This window comes from Suncus etruscus, chromosome X (assembly GCF_024139225.1).
Source record: "Suncus etruscus isolate mSunEtr1 chromosome X, mSunEtr1.pri.cur, whole genome shotgun sequence".
Classification (NCBI taxonomy): Eukaryota; Metazoa; Chordata; class Mammalia; order Eulipotyphla; family Soricidae; genus Suncus; species Suncus etruscus.
The window spans coordinates 80327268-80349806 of NC_064868.1; the positions used below are offsets into that span (position 1 = coordinate 80327268).

Here is a 22539-nt window from a genome sequence, read left to right on the forward strand (position 1 = left end):
TAATATGTTTTTCACTTGTATTCAGAATAGTTGTCACAGTCAGTAAAATTAATGTCTTGTTAGCATCCATAATTTGTGAGTAATTATGAGTTAAGAAGATAACTGAGTAGCAAATTGCAAAGGAACAGAAATATGATGTGATGTATAACCTCAATATTTTTGGTCCGTATTATTCATATATTTTTATGATATTAGTATTCATTCACTTCTCTTCTTATAATTTTTAATTTGAAATGTATTTGTCTAATATGAGCATATAATTTTTTGTTTTAGGGCTCACACTTTGTTGTCCTGTGTCTTACTCATGCCTCAGTAGATAGGGATCACTCTTGGCATGTAGTATGCTGAGGATTGAACTAGTTCAGCTACATGGAAGACAAGAGCCTTACCCACTGTACAAGCACTGTACAAGCAAGATAAGAGCTTACCCATGGTGCTACCTATTCCATCAGAATGTTGGCCTTTTAGATAATGGCTGGACTGTCAGTTTGTTTTATGTCTTTGATATTGAACCTATCCGGATTATTATTGTCCATGTCTACTTCTTGTAGGCACCATAAAGTTGGTTTCATTCACTTTTCTGACCCATTCAGCAACTCTGTGCTTTTTTACTTACATGCTTATGCCATAGATAATGAGGTCAATGAGATTAAGGGATTGCCATAACTTTATAGAAATTCTGAGTATTTTTGAAGTTAACTTACTTTAAAGGAAACCATGTGGTGCTTCATGTAAAACAGATTTAATGACCACAACTTCTTACTCAGTTACTTATTCCAAAAGGTTTGTTTCACTTCTTCTAATTTTAATGAAAGCCTGATAGATAGGATATTCTACAAATGTTTATTACATTTATCTTTTTTGCTCTAGTCCTCCGTTCCCTTCTGGCACCTTTGATAGAGTTATTCTGAGCTTTATTTGATAGATATGCCATTAATATCATGGAGGATAATTTATATAAAATTAATTTTGGTTACATGTACTCTAAGTTCTATCTATTTAATTGACTTATCATTTTAGTTATAATGTTTCTTGTAGTTTTTCTATTTGGGTTTAGTTGTATTGGTACTGGAAACTACATAATCTGGGTACATGACTCTATCATAACAGTGGAGAAATAATTTCTTTTACCTCTAGTTCTTCATCAATCTTCCCCTTCTATTTCTTATAAATTACTACAATGTATATACTTTTTATATTAAACTTATCCCAAAGTCTTCTGTTATTTAATTTATTTTAAATATGTGTTTTAAGTTCTCTTCTCTGTTGATAACTTATTCAATCTCTAGCATGCCAATTCATTCTGCATCTTTGTCCCCCTGTTACTGATGCTTTTAATGAGCTTTTGAGCTCATCAGCCATGTTCTACAGTTATGCAACATAAGATTTCTGTATATTCTCTCATAATTTAATTTTATTGACAATATGTACTGTCATTTTTTTCATCAACACATTCACCAGTATCCCTCTGAAGTCACCATCTGAGAGATCATAGAGTTGTTGAGACCAGAGGGACCCTTTCAAAATATTTTCCTCACCCATTAATATTGATAGGTTTCTACACTTCTTAATAAAGAAGACATATACAATGATGTATATGTCAAAATATATCCTAAGGGTGAGGGTCTGATTTTTGTGCAGGCCCCAAGGCTTGCATTTAACCATTCCATAAGGAGCATATATCGCTCTGGTTATGTTGAACCTAATTGCTGTTGAGCCTTTACAGCATTAATCTACACTGTATTCCTGTATATAAAATTCCCAGGGACATGCCTGAGACTTATTGTTTCAGGTCTGGGATTTAAACCTTTAACTTACAAGTATCAACATTCCACTTCTTTTTACTGTACCACTTGCTCTATAATTGGTTAGATGACTGCTTAGATATCTGTTCTTGGGCTATGCTATGATCCTTTGTTCAGAAGCCTCTGTTGCTAATGAAATCTGTTGATGTCACCAGTCTAGGAATCTTCTAAATTCTGCAATATCTTCTTGCCTAAGCATTTTGCAGTTAGAGATCCAAAGTTTTTGGGTGAGTTTGCAGCCCACATACTGCACTATTTGCATTGTATCAACACCAGCATGTATAGACACTGCTACCACCATGGTAACATTGCAAGCCATTTGAATTTTCTCTCCTCCTCCAGACCTGTAATCATGCATTTGGTGAGTTTGTTATTTAACAACTTTTCATGTACAGAAATTCGCCCTGAGTTTTGATTGATTACCAGCACTCTATTTTTCTGCAGGAATACTCATGGAATCACTTGGTCATTTTGGTTCTGTTGCCTTTTTCTGACCAAAGCCATTATTTTCTGCCACAGTAGTCCAGCCCTGCTCATGAAGATTCTTAAATGTCTTTATATTTCCTCAGTGATCAAGGAGGGCTTAAGGACAGAAAAAGAAATATATTAAAAGAAACTTTAATAAAGAAAAGAAAAGAGAGACTTTATGGCCTGTAGTGGTGGTGCAAGCAGTAAGGCTTGCCTTGCAAGCACTAACCTAGGACAAACCACTGTTCAATCCCCGGCATTCCATATGATCCCCCAAGCCAGGAGCGATTTCTGAGCCAGGAGTGACCCCTGAGTATCACTGGGTGTGGCCTAAAAACAAAAACAAAAAAATAATAGACTTTAATGAAAAACTGTGAAAAGGAATAAGCAGCGATGCAATTAACTTTTAAATATGTAGCTATTTCATGTCCCTGATAATTAGTGATGTGAAACATTTTTTCATGTGGATTTTGACCATCAGTATGTCTTATTTGAGGAAGTGTCTGCTAATTTCTTCTTTCCATTATTTAAATGAAATTAGATATATTTGTCTTGTTAAGTTCATTCAGTACCATGTATATATTAGATATTAGCTCCTTATCTGATAGGTATTGGGTGAACACTTTTTTTCCATTCTGTGTGTAGTCTTTGTATCCTAGTCACTGGTTTCCTTTGAGGTGAAGAAACTTCTCGATTCAATGAGATACTATCTCACACCACAGAGACTGGCACACATCACTAAGAACAAGAACAACCATTATTGGCAGGGACATTGGGAGAAAGAAACTCTCATTCACTACTAGTGGGAATGCCATCTAGTCCAGCATTTCTGGGGAAAATGTGAATATTCGTCAAAAATTGGAAATAGAGCTCCCATATGATTTAGCAACCACTCCTAGGGATATAACCTAGAAACACAAAAACACAATACAAATATGCCCTCTACACTCCTTATATTCATTGCAGTGCTATTTACAATAGCCAGAATCTGAAAATAACTCAGATGCCAACAACAGATGGGTGGCTAAAGAAACTGTGGTACATTTACACAATGGAAAACCATGCAGCTGTCAGGAAAAAATAAAGTCATGAAATGTTCCTACATGGATGGATATGGAAACTTTTATGCCAAGTCAGTGGGAGAGAGATAGACACAGAATAGTCTCACTCATCTGTGGGATTTAAGAAAAATAAAATACAGTTAGAAAATAATACCCAGAGACAATAGAGATGAGGTTTGAATGTACCAGCCCATGATAGAAAGTTTACCCCAAGATTGGTGAGTGCAGTTAGAGAAATAACTACAGGAACAACTATCATGACAATGGTAGAGATTAAGATAAATAAAATGCTTGTCTTGAAGACCAGAAGGGAGTGGTGGAGGAGGGCAGTGGTGGTGGGAAAATTTTACTGGTGAAGGGGGGGTATACTTTTATGACTGAAACCCAACTACAAATATGCTTGTAAGCATGGTGCTTAAATAAAGATATTAATAAAAATTAAAAATGCAAAAAAACCCTTTTAAATATGTATCGTGATAAAGGCTATACTTTATTTTCTTTTTATTTATTTATTTATTTATTTATTTATTTATTTATTTATTTATTATTTTATTTTGGTTTTTGGGTCACACCTGATGGTGCTCTTGGCTCTGCACTCAGAGAAGGCTTGGGGGACCATATGGGATTCCGAGATTGAATCTGGATCCATCACAGGTCTTCCACGTGCAAGGCAAATGCCCTACCTTTGCACTACTGCTCTGGCCCCAATTTCTTTCTTTTTTTTTGTTTTTTGTTTTGTTTTGTTTTGTTTTTTGGGGGGTCATACCCAGCAGTGCTCAGGGGTTACTCCTGGCTTTAAGCTCAGAAATCACACCTGGCAGGCTCGGTGGACCATATGGGATGCTGGGATTCAAACCACTGTTCTTCTGCATGCAAGTCAAATGCCCTACCTCCATGTTATCATTCTGGCCCCCAATTTTTTTTTTTTAAAGAAAGATAATATTTATTGGATGAAACATATTTAGAAAGATATGAAGTGAGAGGAGAGAAAGACCATATTAAAGAGAGAATATGTGCTTCTCCAGAGATAAAAATTACAAGCAAGAAAAGGTACATAGAGACAAACAAGCTAAGTGTATCTTCAAAGGGGAACATAGCCTTTAAGAACAAGTCAAACTTTCCTTTCTTTTGGAAGAAAAATAGTGTAAATCTTCTAGCAATAATTGAAACATGACAGATAAATCAATCAAGATTCCTAATTGTTTCATTTAAACAAAAAATGAGGATATTAATGCTGTTTTCTGTCACTTCAAAATTTAAATCAGTGGTCAATATTAACAGCATGTCTATGAATTCTAACTACTAATCGTTTTTCTAAGCAATCTGTTTTCTCATCATCTTTGTTCAAGGTCAGAGACTTTCTTGATTATGTGCTCAGAATTGATGTAGTTTTGACTAATTTTACAAAGTAATAGAAACATACTATATATTTATAATTAAGATCTTCTCCATATTTGATGTTATTTTGAAAGTATTTATTCAATAAGATTTTTATTATAATCCCCAGTGATTTGGGTTTTAATGACTAATAATTAGGGAGTTGTTGGAGCAACTGAACTCTATCTAAACCTATTGGTGGAAGCATTTGAGCTACTTTTATAATTTACTTTAAAGACCATAAAACTTTTAAATAATTCACCTTATAGCAGTAACCTCTAATTAGGTAGAGCCAACCAAAAGCTGTGTGTATGTAAAGAAAATGGGGATAATTTTATAGAACATCCAATACCCTCTATAACACGTTTGTTACAAATTACAAACCCTGGGCCCGGAGATATAGCACAGTGGTGTTTGCCTTGCAAGCAGCCGATCCAGGACCAAAGGTGGTTGGTTCAAATCCCGGTGTCCCATATGGTCCCCCGTGCCTGCCAGGAGCTATTTCTGAGCAGACAGCCAGGAGTAACCCCTGAGCACCGCCGGGTGTGGCCCAAAAACCAAAAACTAACTAAATAAAAAAATTACAAACCCTGAAATTTCAAGATTAAAGTATTATTTATTTATTTTAAAGGTTTTCAAATTTTAAAACAATTTTGAAAGAAGTAACATTTTAATATGTCTTTTCGATAATGAAAATTCCTTGATAACTAGATTATCGCTTTCCTATTCTAGTGCAAAGCATTAATTTATAGATATATAATTCATTAAACATTCTATGAATTAAAAATGAGCCAAGTGATTATTTTATATATATTAAGAAATTATTATCCTTATTAGGTATGTTTATGTGCTCATTAATTCTAATACTTAAAATATTTGTGTGTAAATCCTGATAACTTTCAAATATATGCTCTTTTAAGTTGTATCATTCTTATAGTTTTAATCATATAACTAAGAAAAGTTTAAAATAAAGAGGATAAAAATTGTACAAATTACCTTGGTAGTAGACCATGGTAAACTAAACTTAGAAGTTAATAACAAGCAGATGCAGAGGAAATTAAACAGCTCATTACTGAACAACCAGTGGGCCAAAGAGGAAATCAAAAGATTCCTGAAAACAAATGAGAACTAAGACACAAATCATCAGAATCTGTGGAACATGGCAAAAGGTGTACTTGGGGGAAATTTTATAGTTTAACAAACATCCATCAGGAAGAAAGGGCCTACATAAATATGTCAAAGCTTACAAAATTGGAAAGTGAACAACAAAATTAACAAAAATAGGGAGATGGAAGGAAATAATAGAACTTTGAGCAGAAATCAATGAAAAAGAAATCCAAAAAACAATCAGAAAGATCAATGAGAGCAATAGTTTGTTCTTTGAAAAAACAAACAAGATTGAAAAATCATTAGCAAAACTCACGAAGAAAGGCAGAGAGAGAAATTTAATAAGCTTTATCTGGAATCAAAATGGGCCGATTACTACATATGTTACAATTCAAAGGGTAATCAGAGATTACTTTGAGAAACTATGCCACAAAACATGAGAACCTGGAAGAAAAGGATAGATTCTTGGACTCTTATAACCAAATAAGGTTGAACTATGATGATCTAGCATATCTCAAAAGACCCATCACTATTTACAGTGTCTGTTCATTTCTTCTCCCCATTTTTGATGGGATTAGATTTTTTTCTTGCAAAGTTCTGTCAGTGCCTTGTATATTTTGGAGATTAGCCCCTTATCTGATGGGTATTGGGTGAATAGTTTCTCCCACTCAGTGGGTGGCTCTTGTATTCTGGGCGCTATTTCCTTTGAGGAGCAGAAGCTTCTCAGCTTAACATATTCCCATATGTTAATCTCTGCTTTCACTTGCTTGGAGAGTGCAGTTTCCTCATTGAAGATGCCTGTAGTCTCAATGTCCTGAAGTGTTTTGCCTACGTGTTGTTCTATATATCTTATGGTTTCAGGTCTGATATCGAGGTCTTTAATCCATTTGGATTTTACCTTTGTACATGATGTTAACTGGGGGGGGTGTCTAAGTTCAATTTTTTAAAAGTAGCTAGCCAGTTGTGCCAACACCACTTGTTGAAGAGGCTTTCTTTGCTCCATTTAGGATTTCTTGCTCCTTTATGAAAAATTAGGTGATTGTATATCTGGGGAATATTCTCTGAGTATTCAAGCCTATTTCACTGATCTGAGGGCCTGTCTTTATTCCAATACCATGCTGTTTTTTTATAACTATTGTTTTGTAGTGAAGTTTAAAGTTGGGGAAAGTAATTCCTCCCATATTCTTTTTTCCCAATAATTGCTTTAGCTATTCTAAGGTGTTTATTGTTCCAAATGAATTTCAAAAGTGCCTGATCCATTTCTTTGAAGATTGTCACGGGTATTTTTAGAAGGATCACATTAAATCTGTACAATGCTTTGGGGAGTTTTGCAATTTTAATGATGTTAATTCTGCCAATCCATGAGCAGGGTATGTGTTTCCACTTCCGCGTGTCCTCCTTATATCTTGGAGGAGAGTTTTATAGTTTTCTTTGTATAGGTCCTTCACATTTTTAGTCAAGTTGATTCCAAGATATTTGAGTTTGTGTGGCACTATTGTGAATGGGGTTGTTTTCTTAATGTATATTTCTTCCCTATTATTATTGGTGTATAGAAAGGCCATTGATTTTTGTGTGTTAATTTAGTAGCCTGCCACCTTTCTATATGAGTCTATTGTTTTAGAAGCTTTTTGGTAGAGTCTTTAGGATTTTCTAAGTAGAGTATCATGTCATCTGCAAACAGCGAGATCTTGACATCTTCTTTTCCTATCTGAATTCCCTTGATATCTTTTTCTTGCCTAATCACTATAGCAAGGATTTCTAGTACTATGTTGAATAGGAGAGTGCTGAGAGAGGACAGCCTTCTCTTGTGCCACAATTTAGATGGAAGGCTTTTAGTTTTTCTACACTGAGGATAATATTTGCCACGGCTTGTGGTAGATGGCCTTAACTGTATTGAGAAAGGTTCCTTTCATTCCCATTTTGCTGAGAGTTTTGATCAAGAATGGGTGTTGGACCTTATCAAATGTTTTCTCTGCATCTATTGATATGATCATGTAATTTTTGTTTTTTTTGTTGTTGATGATGTATATTATGTTTATAGATTTATGGATGTTAAAAGATCCTTGCATTCCTGGGATGAAACCTACTTGATCATAGTTCATGCTCTTCTTAATGAGGCATTGAATCCTATTTTCCAGGATTTTGTTGAGGATCTTTGAATCTGAGTTCATCAGTGACATTGGTCTGTAATTTTCTTTTTTGGTAGCATCTCTCTCTGGTTTAGGTATCAAGGTGATGTTGGCTTCATAAAAGCTGTTTGGAAGTGTTCCCATTTGTTCAATTTCATGTAGGAGTCTTGCCAGGATTGGTAGTAGTTCCTCTTTAAAAGTTTGAAAGAATTCATTAGTGAATCCATCTGGGTTCGGCTTTTGTTATTGGGCAGACATTTGATTACTGTCTTAATTTCCTCAATAGTGATGAGGGTGCTTAGACATGCTACATACTCTACATTACCTTGGAAGATTATAAGAGTCCAAGATTTTTTCATTTCTTCCAGGTTCTAATTTTTCGTGGCATAGAGTTTCTCAAAGTAGCTTATGATTACCCTTTGAATCTCTGCCATATCAGTAGTGATCTCTTCTTTTTCATCCTAATACGAGTTATCAAGTTTCTCTCTCTCTGCTTCTTTTTCAGTTTTGCCAGTGATCTATCAATCTTGTTTATTTTTTCAAAGAACCAACTTCTGCTTTCGTTGATCTTTCAGATTGTTTTTTGTTTTTTCACTTCACTGATTTCTGCTCTCAGCTTTGTTATTTCCTTCTGTCTCCCTATTTTTGGTTCCTTTTATTGAGCACTTTCTAATTCTATAAGCTGCGGCATTAAGCTATTCAGGAATGCCGCTTCTTCTTTCCTGATATGTGTTTGCAGAGCTATACATTTTCCTCTCAGTACCAATTTTGCTGTGTCTCATAGGATCTTATAGTATGTCTGTATTGTCATTTGTTTTCAGGAAGATTTTGATTTCCTCTTTGATTTTATTTCGAACCCACTGGTTATTCATTATTAGGCTATTTAACTTCCAGATATTAATGTTTTTCTTCTGTGTCCCTTTGTAGTTCACATATAATTTCAGAGCCTTGTGGTCGGTGAAGGTAGCCTGCAAAATTTCAATCCTCTTGATATTATAGAGGTATGTTTTATGTGCTAGCATATATTCTATCATGGAGAATGTCCTATGTACATTAGAGAAGAATGTGTAATCAGGTTTCTGGAGGTGGAGTGTCCTATGTATATCCACTAGGCCTCTTTCTTCCATTTCTCTTTTCAGGTCTAGTATATTCTTGTTGGGTTTCAGTCTGGTTGACCTACCAAGTGTTGATAATGCCGTGTTGAGGTCTCACACAATTATTGTGTTGTTATTGATATTATTTTTCAGATTCATCAACACTTGTATTAAATATTTTGCTGGCCCCTCATTTGGTGCATATATGTTTAGAAGAGTAATTTCTTCCTTTTGTACATATCCCTTGATTAATACAAAATGTCCATATTTGTCCCTAACAACTTTCCTGAGTATAAAATTTATATCATGTGATATTAGTATGGCCACTCCAGCCTTTTTATGGGTGTTGTTTGCTTGGATGAGTATCCCCCAGCCTTTTATTTTGAGTCTATGTTTTTTCTGACTATTCAGGTGCATTTCTTGTACTCAGCAGAATGTTGGATTGAGTTTTTTGATTCATTTATCCACTATGTGTCTCTAAACTTGTGCATTTAGTCCATTGACATTGAGAGAAAGAATTGTCCTGCGATATATTGCCATTTTCTATCAAAGTTTGGTGTGTCTCTTGGTCAGTCTTGTCTTAAAGTAGGACTTTCAGTTTTTCTTTTAAGACTTGTTTTTAGTTTGTAAAGTTACTGTGCTGTTGTTTGTCTGTGAAAGCATGTATTCTTCTTTCAAACCTGAAAGTGAGTTTTGCTGGGTGCAGTATTTTAGGCGAAGCACTTATTTCATTGAGTTTTGCCACTATGTCCCACCTGCCTTTTGGCCTTGAGTGTTTCTGGTGACAGGTCTGCGGTAAACCTCAAAGATATTCCTTTGAATGTAATTTCTCTTTTTGATCTTGCTGCTTTCAGAATTCTCTATCTGTAGGATTTGTCATTTTGCCTCGGAGTGTTTCTTCTGGGTCTCTTTTAGTTGGTACTCTTCGGACATGCAGGATATGGTCGCATGTATTCTTTAGCTCTGGTAGTTTCTCTTTAGTGATGTTTTTGACAGTTGATTCTTTCTGGAGATTTTCTTCCTGGGTCTGTGACTCCAATAATTCTTAAGTTGTTTCTTTTGAGCTTATCATAGACTTCTATTTTCATCTGTTCCCATTCTTTGAGTAATTTTTCCATTGTTTGATCATTTGCTTTAAGGCTTTTTAAAAATCTCTTCCACTGTATGAAGTCATCTTCCAGTGTACTAATTCTATCCTCAGCTGCTGTTAACCTGTGGGAAAGCTCATCCATTTTTTTCTTCTATTCATCTACTGAGTTGTTCAGACCTGTTATTTGACTTCAAATTTCAGTTTGGAGTTTTCTGATTTCTATTCATATTCTCTTGATTCTTATTAGTGTTCTCTTCTATACTTTCTTTGAGTTCTGTGAACATATTCCATATTGAGACTCTAAACTAATCTGAAAGACTGACTAGTTGGTTGCCATGTTCCTGTCATCAGAATCGCCATCTTTATTCTCTATTTCTGATTCTGACCTGCTTTGTTTCCTCATTGTCACACTTGTATTGTGGATTTTTCTACGTGTTGTGGTTGTATTCATTGGTAAATGATGTGTGCAGCCATGGAGCGAAGCTGAGCAGCCTTGCTCCTCTAGCTCCTCTCTTTCTGGGCATATCAACTCATCTCCAGGGAAGTCTAGCCGTCTGCAGATGAAGCCACACACAGGATGAAATCAGGCTGAGAATGCAGCACAGCACAGGAAACAGAGAGATGTGTTGGCATCAGAGTTCCAGCAGAGTTCCATTTTGTGAAATGTTTAATTAGTTTGAAATCACCTTTTGTGTATGGAGTGAGGTAAGTTTAGAATTCAGTTTTCACATATTGTTGTTTATTTTGAGCAATATCATTTTCTTAACAAATATTTTTCTCACACAGCATACAACTAACCCCTTCGTCATAAATTAAATGTTTCAACCTCTTTGGACAGCAATAGAGAAACATCTCATAAAATTGAAAATTGATCTTTATAATGGCCCAATTATCTCACATTTTGGCATCTACCAAAAAGATCAGATATCACCCTTTAGGGGATGGAGCAATAGTACAGCAGGTAGGGACTTGCCTTGCATGCTACCAATCTGAGTTTGGTCATGAGTATCCTATATGGTCCCCTAAGCACCATCAGGAGTAATTCTTGAGTGTTAAGCCCGGAATAACCCCTGAACATCACTGGGTGTGATCATAAAACGAAGATACCAATACTATTTAGATAAAAGTGCCCCTATATTAATTGCAGCACAATTCACAATAGCCAAGATGTGGAAATAGCACAAATTGTCAATGATAAGGTAAATGCATAAAGAAATTTTGGTGTTTATAAAGGCATAGTGCAATACTACTCAACAACAAGGAAAAATGAAAGCAAGAAATTTTTCTTTCCCCACATTTGCCTCAATGGATGAAACCAAGAATCTCACATTGAGGGAAATAAGTCAAAGGAAAGGGACATATGTGGGATATAAAAAAACATAGTAAGGGTATAACAAATGATAAAAGGCAACTGAACCGAACCTGATAATTGGCCCATAGTAAATACAATACTGGTTGTTAACTCTCATCGAACCTTCCAGTTCTCAGTTGCTTGCTGCTCAGTTTAGTGAATGCAAAAACAGAGCTGGGTATCTAGAAGTTTGGATGCTCAGAATAACCCCAAATAATTTCCCAGCAGCTTAAATCTCATATTAAAATCTCTTACTGTTCTGATGGGGGCATTGATGATTAGAAGGTTGCATGGGTGAAGGGGGTGTTCTTATTATGACTGAAACCCAACTACAATTGTTTGTAATCACGGTGTTTAAATAAAGCAATTATAAAAAATCTACCTCAGAATCAATTAAAGGGGCAGAAGACATACCAAAAAAATCTCCAAAACTACAAAACACTACTTAAAGATAAAAGAGGACAATAAATAAAGACAATAGAAAAACATTGTCTACTCAAAGAAGAAAAACATGCTCCTCAAAGTCCGTTGTCCCAAATCTCAGTTGTTGCAGACATTTGTAACACCACAGAGTGCTTGTTTCCTGGTGTGGCTGCTTAAACCCAACACAATTTCCTGCTGGTCGCCAGACAGGACTCTGTGTTGAATTCACATTTTGGTGTACATAATTGTATTAATGATAGGAAAGAGCTATGTGAAATCCTACAGTTCACCATGTTGGCCTCATCTCTTTCAAGGTAGTTAAACTGGCAACAAATGCCTTTAGTTATCCCAACAAAAAAGTCGTTAATTATTTTTTTTGTCTGAAAATCCCGATTTTTCCTTAATTTTTCATTTACAGATGCATTATTATTGAGTAGCATAATGTTGTTAAATCAATCGTTTTCATGCTTGCCTGATTTCAGAGAATTTGGAAGTAGCTCTTATCATTTCTTCCCTAAACGTATTGTGATTTATTCCTTGGAATCAATTTAGTAAAGTTTCATTTTATATTTTTAGAAGCATATTTCAAATATTGTCAAAGTTGATGGTCCTGATATGCAGTTACTACATTGCATAGCCACCAACATTTGTTCCCCTTCACCACTGATCTTATTTCTACTCTTTATTCCTCCTTTTCTTCAGCGATGACTTAGGTAATCAGCTTTATAACAAAAGCTCAAATGTTTTTCATTATTCGATAATATTCAGTCATTTTGTCTCTGTATGTTATAAAGATGAGTGACATCATCTGGTAATTGTATTTCTGTCTCTGACCTAATTCACAAAACATGTTACCCTCCATTTTAATCTTCATTGCAGTCAACTGCATAATTTCATACTTTATTAATAGCTTCATGTTGCATATAAATCATAACTTATTTTTATTATGTAAATGCCTTTATTTAAACTAATACATTGCTATCAGATTACATCACTATTAAGAGTTAAGAGGAACACTATGATCTTGAATTCCAAAGCAAACAGCATGACAAAAGCAAGAAGAGTATGTTAATTTCTACATATGTTTTTTTACCTTAGTGACCTTACCTCCTTGTTTCAGGTGTAAAATTAGAAAATGTATTGCATACTCAGCATAGTTGACCTAATGTACCCTAAGTTCTGAACCCAATCTCTCTTCAGAAGTGTCAGACTCCACAGCATTTGAGATGTAAAGAGAGAGTTTGGTGTTACAGGTTTCATAACAATAAGTATAGAATGACCAAGCGTCTTTAAAACAGAAGATGTCCCCACTGTTTACAGCTTTGGTGTGAGAGTTGAAGATGCAACTTCAAGGCTCATTTTTCCTCTACCAAGGATGTGTTTTTCCTTACCTAAAGACCCCTTTAAAAAGTAGCAAAATCAGAAGTCTTATTTAATGTAATCAAGATATTCTTAAATGTACAAAAAAGAATCCTGTAGAAAGAATACTGTAAAAAGATACTGATTTTTAAAAAGAAAACTATAGGAAAAGCTTCTATTACATTCTGCAGAGCCAATTTCTTCTGCAAATGTTCAGTACTCTAAAGGCGAACAAAGGACACTCATCAAAATACCCTCTGGCCACAATTCTCGAATAAGAAATAGCATATTGGAAAACAAAATTATTGTCTAATAATATTCCTATCCAATCATCTAAGTAAGTCCTAAGAGGTGAATACGCTATGAGGGAAGAAAGATATATCGAAATAGCATATTGCATCGGGAGGTGTCAAGGACAGCCATCTAGCAGGGAGATACACAATTTTATTTGGCTATGAGTACTTTTCAGGCAGGTAGGCATGACAAATACAACATGGACTATGGGAAAGATTGATTTATTTTTCCTGAAAATTCTTCCCCTGTCCCAGGCTCTCATGATGAAGCTAGTCTGGTTACTAAAACTCAAGTCCTTACACAATTGTGGGATTAACATGAAAAATGACAAATACTGCCCTAAGACATGACCACGTCACCTGGCAATAGCTAACTTGCTAATCATGCACCTGGGAGCCACACTGTGTTTGCTTCAGTTGGTTGTTTTACACTCTCTTCATTCCTCTTCCCATCAAGCAGGCAAACACAGTCATGACCATCTTGGGCTTTACTTCCACCAGGTCTTCTGGGAGAGCATAAACCCTGGCTCCAATTCTTCTAGCCATTGACACAACATACTTGGCATTATTGTGCTTGCCATCTTCTGTTAGATGGCCACTTTTGACATGGTCATAGTTTATGCAGCCTGGCTGAATGGCATCAATTAAATCCACAACTGCCAAACTAGAGCTGATTGTCTTGTCCTTAAAGCTCTGAATGGAAGATGACTTTCCAGCTCCACTCAATGTTCTGTTCACCCAGCTTACAATGATGCCATCATTAGCTTTCTGGCCATCTCCAAGATCTTCCAGGATATTAAGGGTATATCTTCTCATCAGCTGCCAGACTACAGCTAAAGATAGGGTTTTGTTTTCATCATTGCACACGACTGGCACAGGTTCAATCCCTGTCATCCGATATGGTTCCCTAAGCCAGCCAGAGATGTTTTCTGAGTGCAGAGTCAGGAGTAACCCCTAATTAACACCAAGCATATCTGTAATGTCCCCCAAGGCCGGACAGAGACCCGCAGCCCACAGCTGACACACCTGGGCCACTTCTCAAATCACAAATTGTTTTTAATTATATTTATTTAAACACCGTGATAACAAATATAATTGCAGTTGTATGATTACACACATGAAAAAATACCCCCCTTCACCAGTGCAAGATTTGCAAGATTCCCACCACCAATTTCCAAGATCTTCATCCTCCCCACCCCACCCTCACCTGTACACGAGATAGGTTTTCTACTTCCCTCATTCATTCACATTGTTATGATAGTTCTCAGTGTAGTTATTTCTCCAACTGCACTCCTCGCTCTACATGGTGAGCCTCATTTCATGAGCTGCACAACAGCCTGAATCTCTCTTGTCTCTGAGAAACTGGTAAAAATATCTTTCATTTTTCTTAAAACCCATAGATGAGTGAAACTATTCTGAGTCTTTCTCTCTCCCTCTGACTTATGTCACTCACCAAAATAGATTCCATTTACATCCGTGTATAGGAAAATTTCATGACTTCATTTCTCCTGATGGCTGCATAGTATTCCATTGTGTATATACACCACAGTTTCTTTAGCCTCTCATCTATTGAAGGGCATCTTGGTTGTTTCCAGAGTCTGCTATTGTAAATAACAATGCAATGAATATAGGTGTGAGGAAGGGATTTTTGTATTGTATTTTTGTGTTCCTAGGGTATATTCCTAGGAGTGGTATACTTGGATCGTATGGGAGCTCAATTTCCAGTTTCTTTTTTTTTTTTTTTTTGGTTTTTGGGTCACACCCGATGACTTTCAGGGGTTACTCCTGGCTATGCGCTCAGAAGTCGCTCCTGGCTTGGGGGACCATATGGGACGCCGGGGGATCGAACCGTGGTCCGTCCTAGGCTAGCGCAGGCAAGGCAGGCACCTTACCTTTAGCGCCACCGCCCGGCCCCGTCAATTTCCAGTTTCTGAAGGAATCTCCATATCACTTTCCATAAAGGTTAGACTAAACGGCATTCCCACCAGCAGTGAAAAAGAGTTCCTTTCTCTCCACATCCCTACCAGCATTGCTTGTTTTCCATCTTTGTGATGTGTGCCAATCACAGTGGCGTGAGATGATACCTCTTAGTAGTTTTGATTTGCATCTCCCTGATGATTAGTTATGTTGAGCATCTTTTCTTGTGCCTTTTGACCATTTGCATTTCTTTTTTTTACAAAGTGTCTTTTCATTTCTTCTCCCAATTTTTTGATGGGGTTAGATGTTTTTTCTTGTATAATTCTGTCAATACTTGTATATTTTGGATATTAGTCCTTTATCTGATGGGTATTGGGTGATTTTTCCCACTCAGTGGGTGGCTTTTGTATTTTGGGAACTATCTCCTTTGAGGTGCAGAAGCTTCTCAGCTTAATATAGTCCCGTCTGTTTATCTTTGCTTCCACTTGTTTGGAGAGTGCTGTTTCCTCCTTAAAGATGCCTTTAGTCTCAATGTCATGGAGTGTTTTACCTACATGTTGTTTTATGTACCTTATAGTTTTAGATATGATATCAAGGTCTTTAATCCATTTGGATTTTACCTTCGTACATGGTGTTAGCTGGGTGTCTGAGTTTGCTTTTTGCAAGTGGCTAATCAGTTGTGCCAACACCACATGTTGAAGAGGCTTTTCTTGCTCCATTTTGGGTTTCTTGCTCCTTTATCAAAAACTAGTTGGTTATATGTCTGTTAAACATTTTCTGAGTACTCAAGCCTATTTCACTGATCTGAGGGTTTGTCTTTATTCCAATACCATGCTGTTTTGATAACTATTTCTTTATAATATAGCTTAAAATTTTGGGAAGTAATGCCTCCCATATTCCTTTTCCCAAGGAGTGCTTTAGCTATTTGAGGGTGTTTATTGTTCCAAATAAATTTTAGAAGAGTTTGATCCACTTTTTTGAAGAATGTCCTGGGTACCTTCAGAGGGATCACATTAAATCTATACAGTGCTTTCGGGATTATTGCCATTTTAATGATGTTAATCCTGCCCATCCATGAGCAGGATATGTGATTCCATTTCTGTGTGTCCTCTTATTTCTTGGAACAGTGTTTTATAGTTTTCTTTGTATATATCTTTCACATCTTTAGTCAGGTTGACTCCGAGATATTTCAGTGTGTGTGGCACTAATGTGAATGGGATTGTTCTCTTAATGTCCATTTTTCCCTGTAATTATTGTGCATAAAAAGGCCATTAATTTTTGTGTGTTAATTTTGTAGCCTGCCACCTTACTATATGAGTCTATTGTTTCTAGAAGCTTTTTGGTAGAGTCTTTAGGGTTTTTTAAGTAGAGTATAATGTTATCTGCAAACAGTGAGATCTTGACTTCTTCCTTTCCTATCTGGATTCCCTTGATATCTTTTTCTTGCCTAATGGCTATAGCAAGTACTTCCAGTGCTATGTTGAATAGGAGAGTGGTGAGAGAGGAAAGCCTTGTCTTGTGCCAGAATTTAGAGGGAAGGCTCTATTTGTCATTGGCTTGTTGTAGATGGCCTTAACAATATTGAGAAAGGTTCCTTTTATTCCCATCTTGCTGAGAGTTTCCATCAAGAATGGGTGTTGAATCTAATCAAATGCTTTTTCTGCATCTATTGATATGACCATGTGATTTTTATTTTTCTTTTCTTCTGTAGGGAGTTGTTCTGCCTCTCATCTTCCAGCGTACTAATTCTATCCTCAGCTGTGAGAAATTTCATCCATTTTTTTCTTCAATTCATTTACTGAGTTTTTCAGACCTGTTATTTGACCTGATATTTCAGTTTGGAGTTTTCTGATTTTTATCTTCATATTCTCTTGATTCTTATTAGTGTTCTCTTCTATACTTTCTTTGAGTTCTGTGAGCATCCTCCATATTTCTACTCCAAACTCTATATTTGAAAGACTAATTAGGTGGTTGGCCATTGTTGGGTCATCAGAGTTGCCATCTTCATTCTCTATGTCTGCGAATTTTCCCCATTGTCACGCTTTTGTTGTGTTTTTTTTTATGTGTTTTGTTGGTATTCATTGGCTGGGGGAGTGAGTGACCATGAAGTGAAGTTGACCGGCCATGCTCCTCTGCTTCGACCCCTTACGAGGTGGGCATAAGTGTCCCAGCAGAGTCGTTTACCTGCAGCTCCTGCCCAGAATGACTCACCTAGCGGATGCAAGCCCTCAGGAGATGGATACCAGAGAAGATCAAAGTTCCCAGGTTGAAGCAAGCTGGGGGAAGCTTCAAAATGTCCTCAGATATTAAGGGTCCCAGCAGAGTCAGATTTGTAGGTAACTCCTGCCCGGAATGACTCCAAATCACAACTTCTTGATTCATTTATTTGTCACTGGAAATTTGAGTTTGTTCCACTAACTGGATATTGTACTAAATACTGCACTGAACCCAACTGTTCATGCATCATTTGGAGTGATTGTTTTTATGTTTGGGAGACTGATATCAAGATATGGCATTTCTGAGACATACGGGATTTCAATTCTTATTTATTTATTCCAATCCTTCTAAACTATTTCCCAAAAATTGAAGATGACGATACTTCTAAATTTGTTCTATGAGGTTAGCATTTTCCTGTTAATAAAATCAAATTTCAATTTAAATAGACAATGTTTATTTACCCAGCTTTTCTTTCTTGACTATATTAATCTATTTATTATTATTTATATTTCTGGAGTACCATGCTGTTAATAATATTTTTTTTGGTTTTGGGCCACACCCAGCGGTGTTCAGGGGTTACTTCTGGCTATCTGCTCAGAAATAGCTCCTGGCAGGCACGGAGGACCATATGGGATGCCGGAATTTGAACCAACCACCTTAGGTTCTGGATTGGCTTCTTGAGAGGCAAATACCACTGTGCTATCTCTCCGCCCCACTATTAATAATATTAATAACAATGCTACTACCACTAATACTATTTTAGGCCTTTTATGTTTATTTATTTTTCTGGAATTACAATCATGGATGACATTCCTCTTATATCTAGTTCACAAAACTGGGATATTCTGTTCTGTCATTGCTTTAGCTTTTGCATTATTTCCTTGAAAGTTCAGATGATTTCAAAAAATTGGAAATTCTTTCCTATGTTGTCTCCAACTTGTCATTTAGACTATCAAAATTATTATTCATTACTGTTATTGAATCTTTCATCCTAAGCATTTATTTCAACTCCCTAAAAATTCCATCCATATTTAAATTTCCATCTGTTCTTTTATGTAGTTTACTTTAGAATCTTAGAATATTAATCATAGTCATTTAAATTTATGTCCTGATAGTTGTAGCATTTCTGCCATATATGAGTCAGGTTATGTTACTTCATCGGTTTCTGTAAAAAAGCATTTAGTGTTATTGATAGTAGTCTGTGGGGATAGAAAGAATTCTAGCTACTACGATACTGTCTCAGTATGTTGCTCTGTTTATTGTTACTCTAAACTATCAAATTCAACGGAGTTTATGGACCCTCCTACTTTTCCTCCATTAGATGTTGGAGAAGACTGGACTTGAATATTTCCATTCTACCAGGAAGATAATTTTATAAGATCAAAGCAAGTGGTCTCCACTAAATAATTGCTTGTGTGGAAATTATTTTATTAAGAAAATATAATAATTTTTGTTTTCAAAATGGCTCCTTCACTTCTGTTACTGCAGTACACATGGATTTTTGTTTTTTTGTTTTTGTTTGTTTTTTGTTTTTGTTTGTTTGTTTTGCTCATATGTACTACATGAAGGTCCATTAGAGTTCTAGATAAAAACTCACAAAAGTACAAATCTTCCTGTGTAAGTTTGGCACCATGTGATTTTTAGTTATCAGAGTTGTTTGCTCAGATACTTTGAAATTTATCTCCAGCTTCTAGTTTTTTATTCTGGCACTGTGTCATACAGAACACTTTGTACACCAACTTTTCCTCCTATCAGATGTGTTTCCCATCTGTATCTGAAATTCTTGAGGAAGTGTTTGTTTTTGTGGGTTCACTTCTCTGATAACTTTAAGAAGACTTGTGCTCGGTTTGTTCAATTCATACCAACTTTTAGAACATAGCAAGAACTTACACTTTTTTCTTTTTTTTCAAATTTTATTTATTTATTTTAAAACAATAGCTTTACTTAAGCACTATGATTACAAACATGTTTGTAGTTGGACTTCAGTCATAAAAAGAACACCTCCCTTAGCCAGTGCAACATTCTCATGACCAATGCCCCTCATCCCTTTACTCCCCACTTTACATGATAAATCAATCTTTGGAAGTGACAGAAATTGAAGACTATATCTAATTTCACATTGCTAAGAAAGGATGAATCCAGATTCAAATGTTTTAAAGGTGTTCACTCAGTAAGCATTGCTTAAACTTCCCTTAGAACACACTCTCATTCTTTTGTAGTGTTGGGTATAATATCCAGTGCCTCACACAAACACAAGGCATGTGTGCAATGAAACACATTACCAATGCTCACACTGCCATACTTTGAGAAGAGTATATGGTTATTTGAACTCAAGATTCTTTATCTATGAATTCTAATTTTTATTTGCTTTACCTACTTTATTATTTTCTGCATTGAAGTTCAAAATGTTGCAGAAATTTATTGAGATGCTGTATACTAAGCACTTACAACAAAGACTGGAAAACACTGGAAAAGAAAACATGAAACCAAACAAAGACAATGACCGGAAAATACTCACTAAGTGGTAAGAGCATTATGTCTCCTGAATGGGTAAACAATCTCACTCCTTATTTACAATTAAAAGCACCGCAAATGTGTGTGGATTCGTAGGTATTTCAAAGCATCTCTTTTGTAAATTGCATGTAAAGAAAATACCAAACTATTTCCTTGAATGCTTTGAAATGATTCACATATAGACTCCTGTTCCATAATTATGTGGAAGATATTTTCTTGGAGCTTTTTAGAACTGGACATTGTCAAATGCCATTTTAGATCTACTGAATCAGAAATTGCATCATAAGATGAGTATCTGTTGATTGGGTGGTACATTTCAGTTTGAGAACCTCTAATGTAGCACAGTGGTTAATAATAATAATACATGTTTTAGTTTCAGACAATATGTAGTCCTAAGCCAGTTTATGCCCAATAAAATTTTGAGATATTTGTGCAGGTTTCTGAACTTACTAAGTCTATTTCCTCAGCCATAAAAGTGCTTTATAACAATATATATTCCTAGGTTAGTTGAGAGAATTAACACATGGTGGCTACTTAGAAAACAAATGGCAGTAGCTAAAGGGTTACAATCCATGTCAGCATTTCCAACAAGATACAGATAGTCCAATTGGGAATTTCCCATAGAGAAAACATAAGGAAAAGTGTGAAATATGGACAAATCCTATAGCTATAGCCTGGGATATTTATTTTACAAGACTAGCAGAGGCGGAGCGTTATCCTGAGGAAAACTTAGATTAGAAGCCAAAGAGCAAATGCAATTGGAATAGAGTTGATTGGGCACAGACGAATAGGGTGACAATTTGGAAATGAGAAGCTAAGAATAGAGAGTACACAGGGTACAGAAAGTGGAGAAGAAATCATCTTGAGCATTGGTCATATAAAAAGATTTTGCTACTATATAATTAGTTATTTTGGCTACTGCAAACACGTATCCTTTAAGGCATCAGCATCAGCACTCAACATCTTAAAAGTTGTCTTAATAAGCACTCAAAAATATCAGCCCAGCCCATCTTCTGTGTGATTGATAAGCCCCAGGATCAACCACATACTGTAATATTTCCATATGTTTTAGAGAAAGAAGAATTGTATTTTTATTTTGAGGGATGTGGCACCTGCATATGGTCAGGAATTACTCTTGGGTCTGCATACATCACTCCTGGCTCTGCTAACAGGACGATATGGGGTGCTGGGCATCTTGGTCAGCTGCAAGCAAGGCAAGCTTCCCATCCACTGTACTATGTCCCTACGCTGGAAGAAGAGTCTTTAGCTAAATTAAATCAAACTCTTTAGAGCAATGCCCTGTAAACAGTCACTCAATAAAATGTGCACCCCTCCAATGCTGTGTATCTCAAAACTTTATTTTAGGCATATTAGAAATGAATACAGCAGATTTTCTTCCTTATTTATAGTTGTTTGTTCTTTGATTCAAATTTTGGAGATAAATTGAACTGTTTTATTTAAATTTAGCTTGATAGATGTATGAAATATTTAATTTCAGAGCCAGAGAAAGTAAAAAGGTTAAAGAGCTTGTCTTGTAAGCATTAGATTCAGATTTGATCCCTGGCTCTGCATATAATCCCCTGAGCACCACTAGGAGCACAAAACCAGGAATAAACTGAGAAATAAACACTAGGTGTGACCTAAAATTAAAAAAAAATTATTTTTTTATTAAAATTTTATTAGAATTTGAATGATTTAAATACTCCAAAGTATTCTCAATGAATTGGAGAATCATACCCATTTTGGTGATTCAAAAATGTTCCCCCCAAATTGGTCAATGGTAGAGAATGAGAATGTATATCTTTTCTGGATTTGCATATGCTCTGGTGCAGAGTTGTAAGTTCAAGATTATTTGAGCACTATTATATTCAGGATATAATTTTCTAAATTTTATTTTATAATTATGTATCTTAATATAAAAGTGAAAGGCCATTGCAAATTTTCAAGGTAAAACCCCATTTAAAGTACATCTTTGAAAGTCATATTTATATTTGAGGACCATGTTCAGGTGTACAAGTGTAAGTGATCTAGCTTTAACTATTTTATTTTTTATTAGAAGGTCATTCAGAAGTGCTTCATGACATTCCATTGCATAGAGAAATTGTGTATTATTAGAATGAATGTAAATTTCCTTTGTTCATTCTCCTATTAATTGAGCATTTTTTTATTTGGGCCAACCTTACAGAACTCAGGGTGTACTCCTGGCTCTTTTAGGGCCCAATCCTGGTGGCGCTCAGTAGGCCTATAGGATACTGAGGATAGAACCTTGTTTTTGCCATGTACAAGGCAAGCTCCCACCTTCATTTTAGCATTTTATGAATCTTCCCTAAGAAA

General features: G+C 35.8%; 1 protein-coding gene across 1 annotated transcript; it reads right to left on the minus strand.

Moving 5' to 3' along the window:
* Positions 1-13885: 13885 nt before the first annotated feature.
* On the minus strand, positions 13886-14451 carry LOC125998926 (plastin-3-like). Its single transcript, XM_049766947.1, has one exon. The coding sequence runs from the start codon at positions 14449-14451 to the stop codon at positions 13984-13986; it is 468 nt and encodes a 155-aa protein (XP_049622904.1). The 3' UTR covers positions 13886-13983.
* Between the last annotated feature and the right edge of the window lie 8088 nt (positions 14452-22539).

Bases quoted from the DNA above. Each gene is read 5' to 3' on its own strand.
- LOC125998926 (XM_049766947.1), bottom strand. From the start codon at position 14,451: ATGACAGGGATTGAACCTGTGCCAGTCGTGTGCAATGATGAAAACAAA.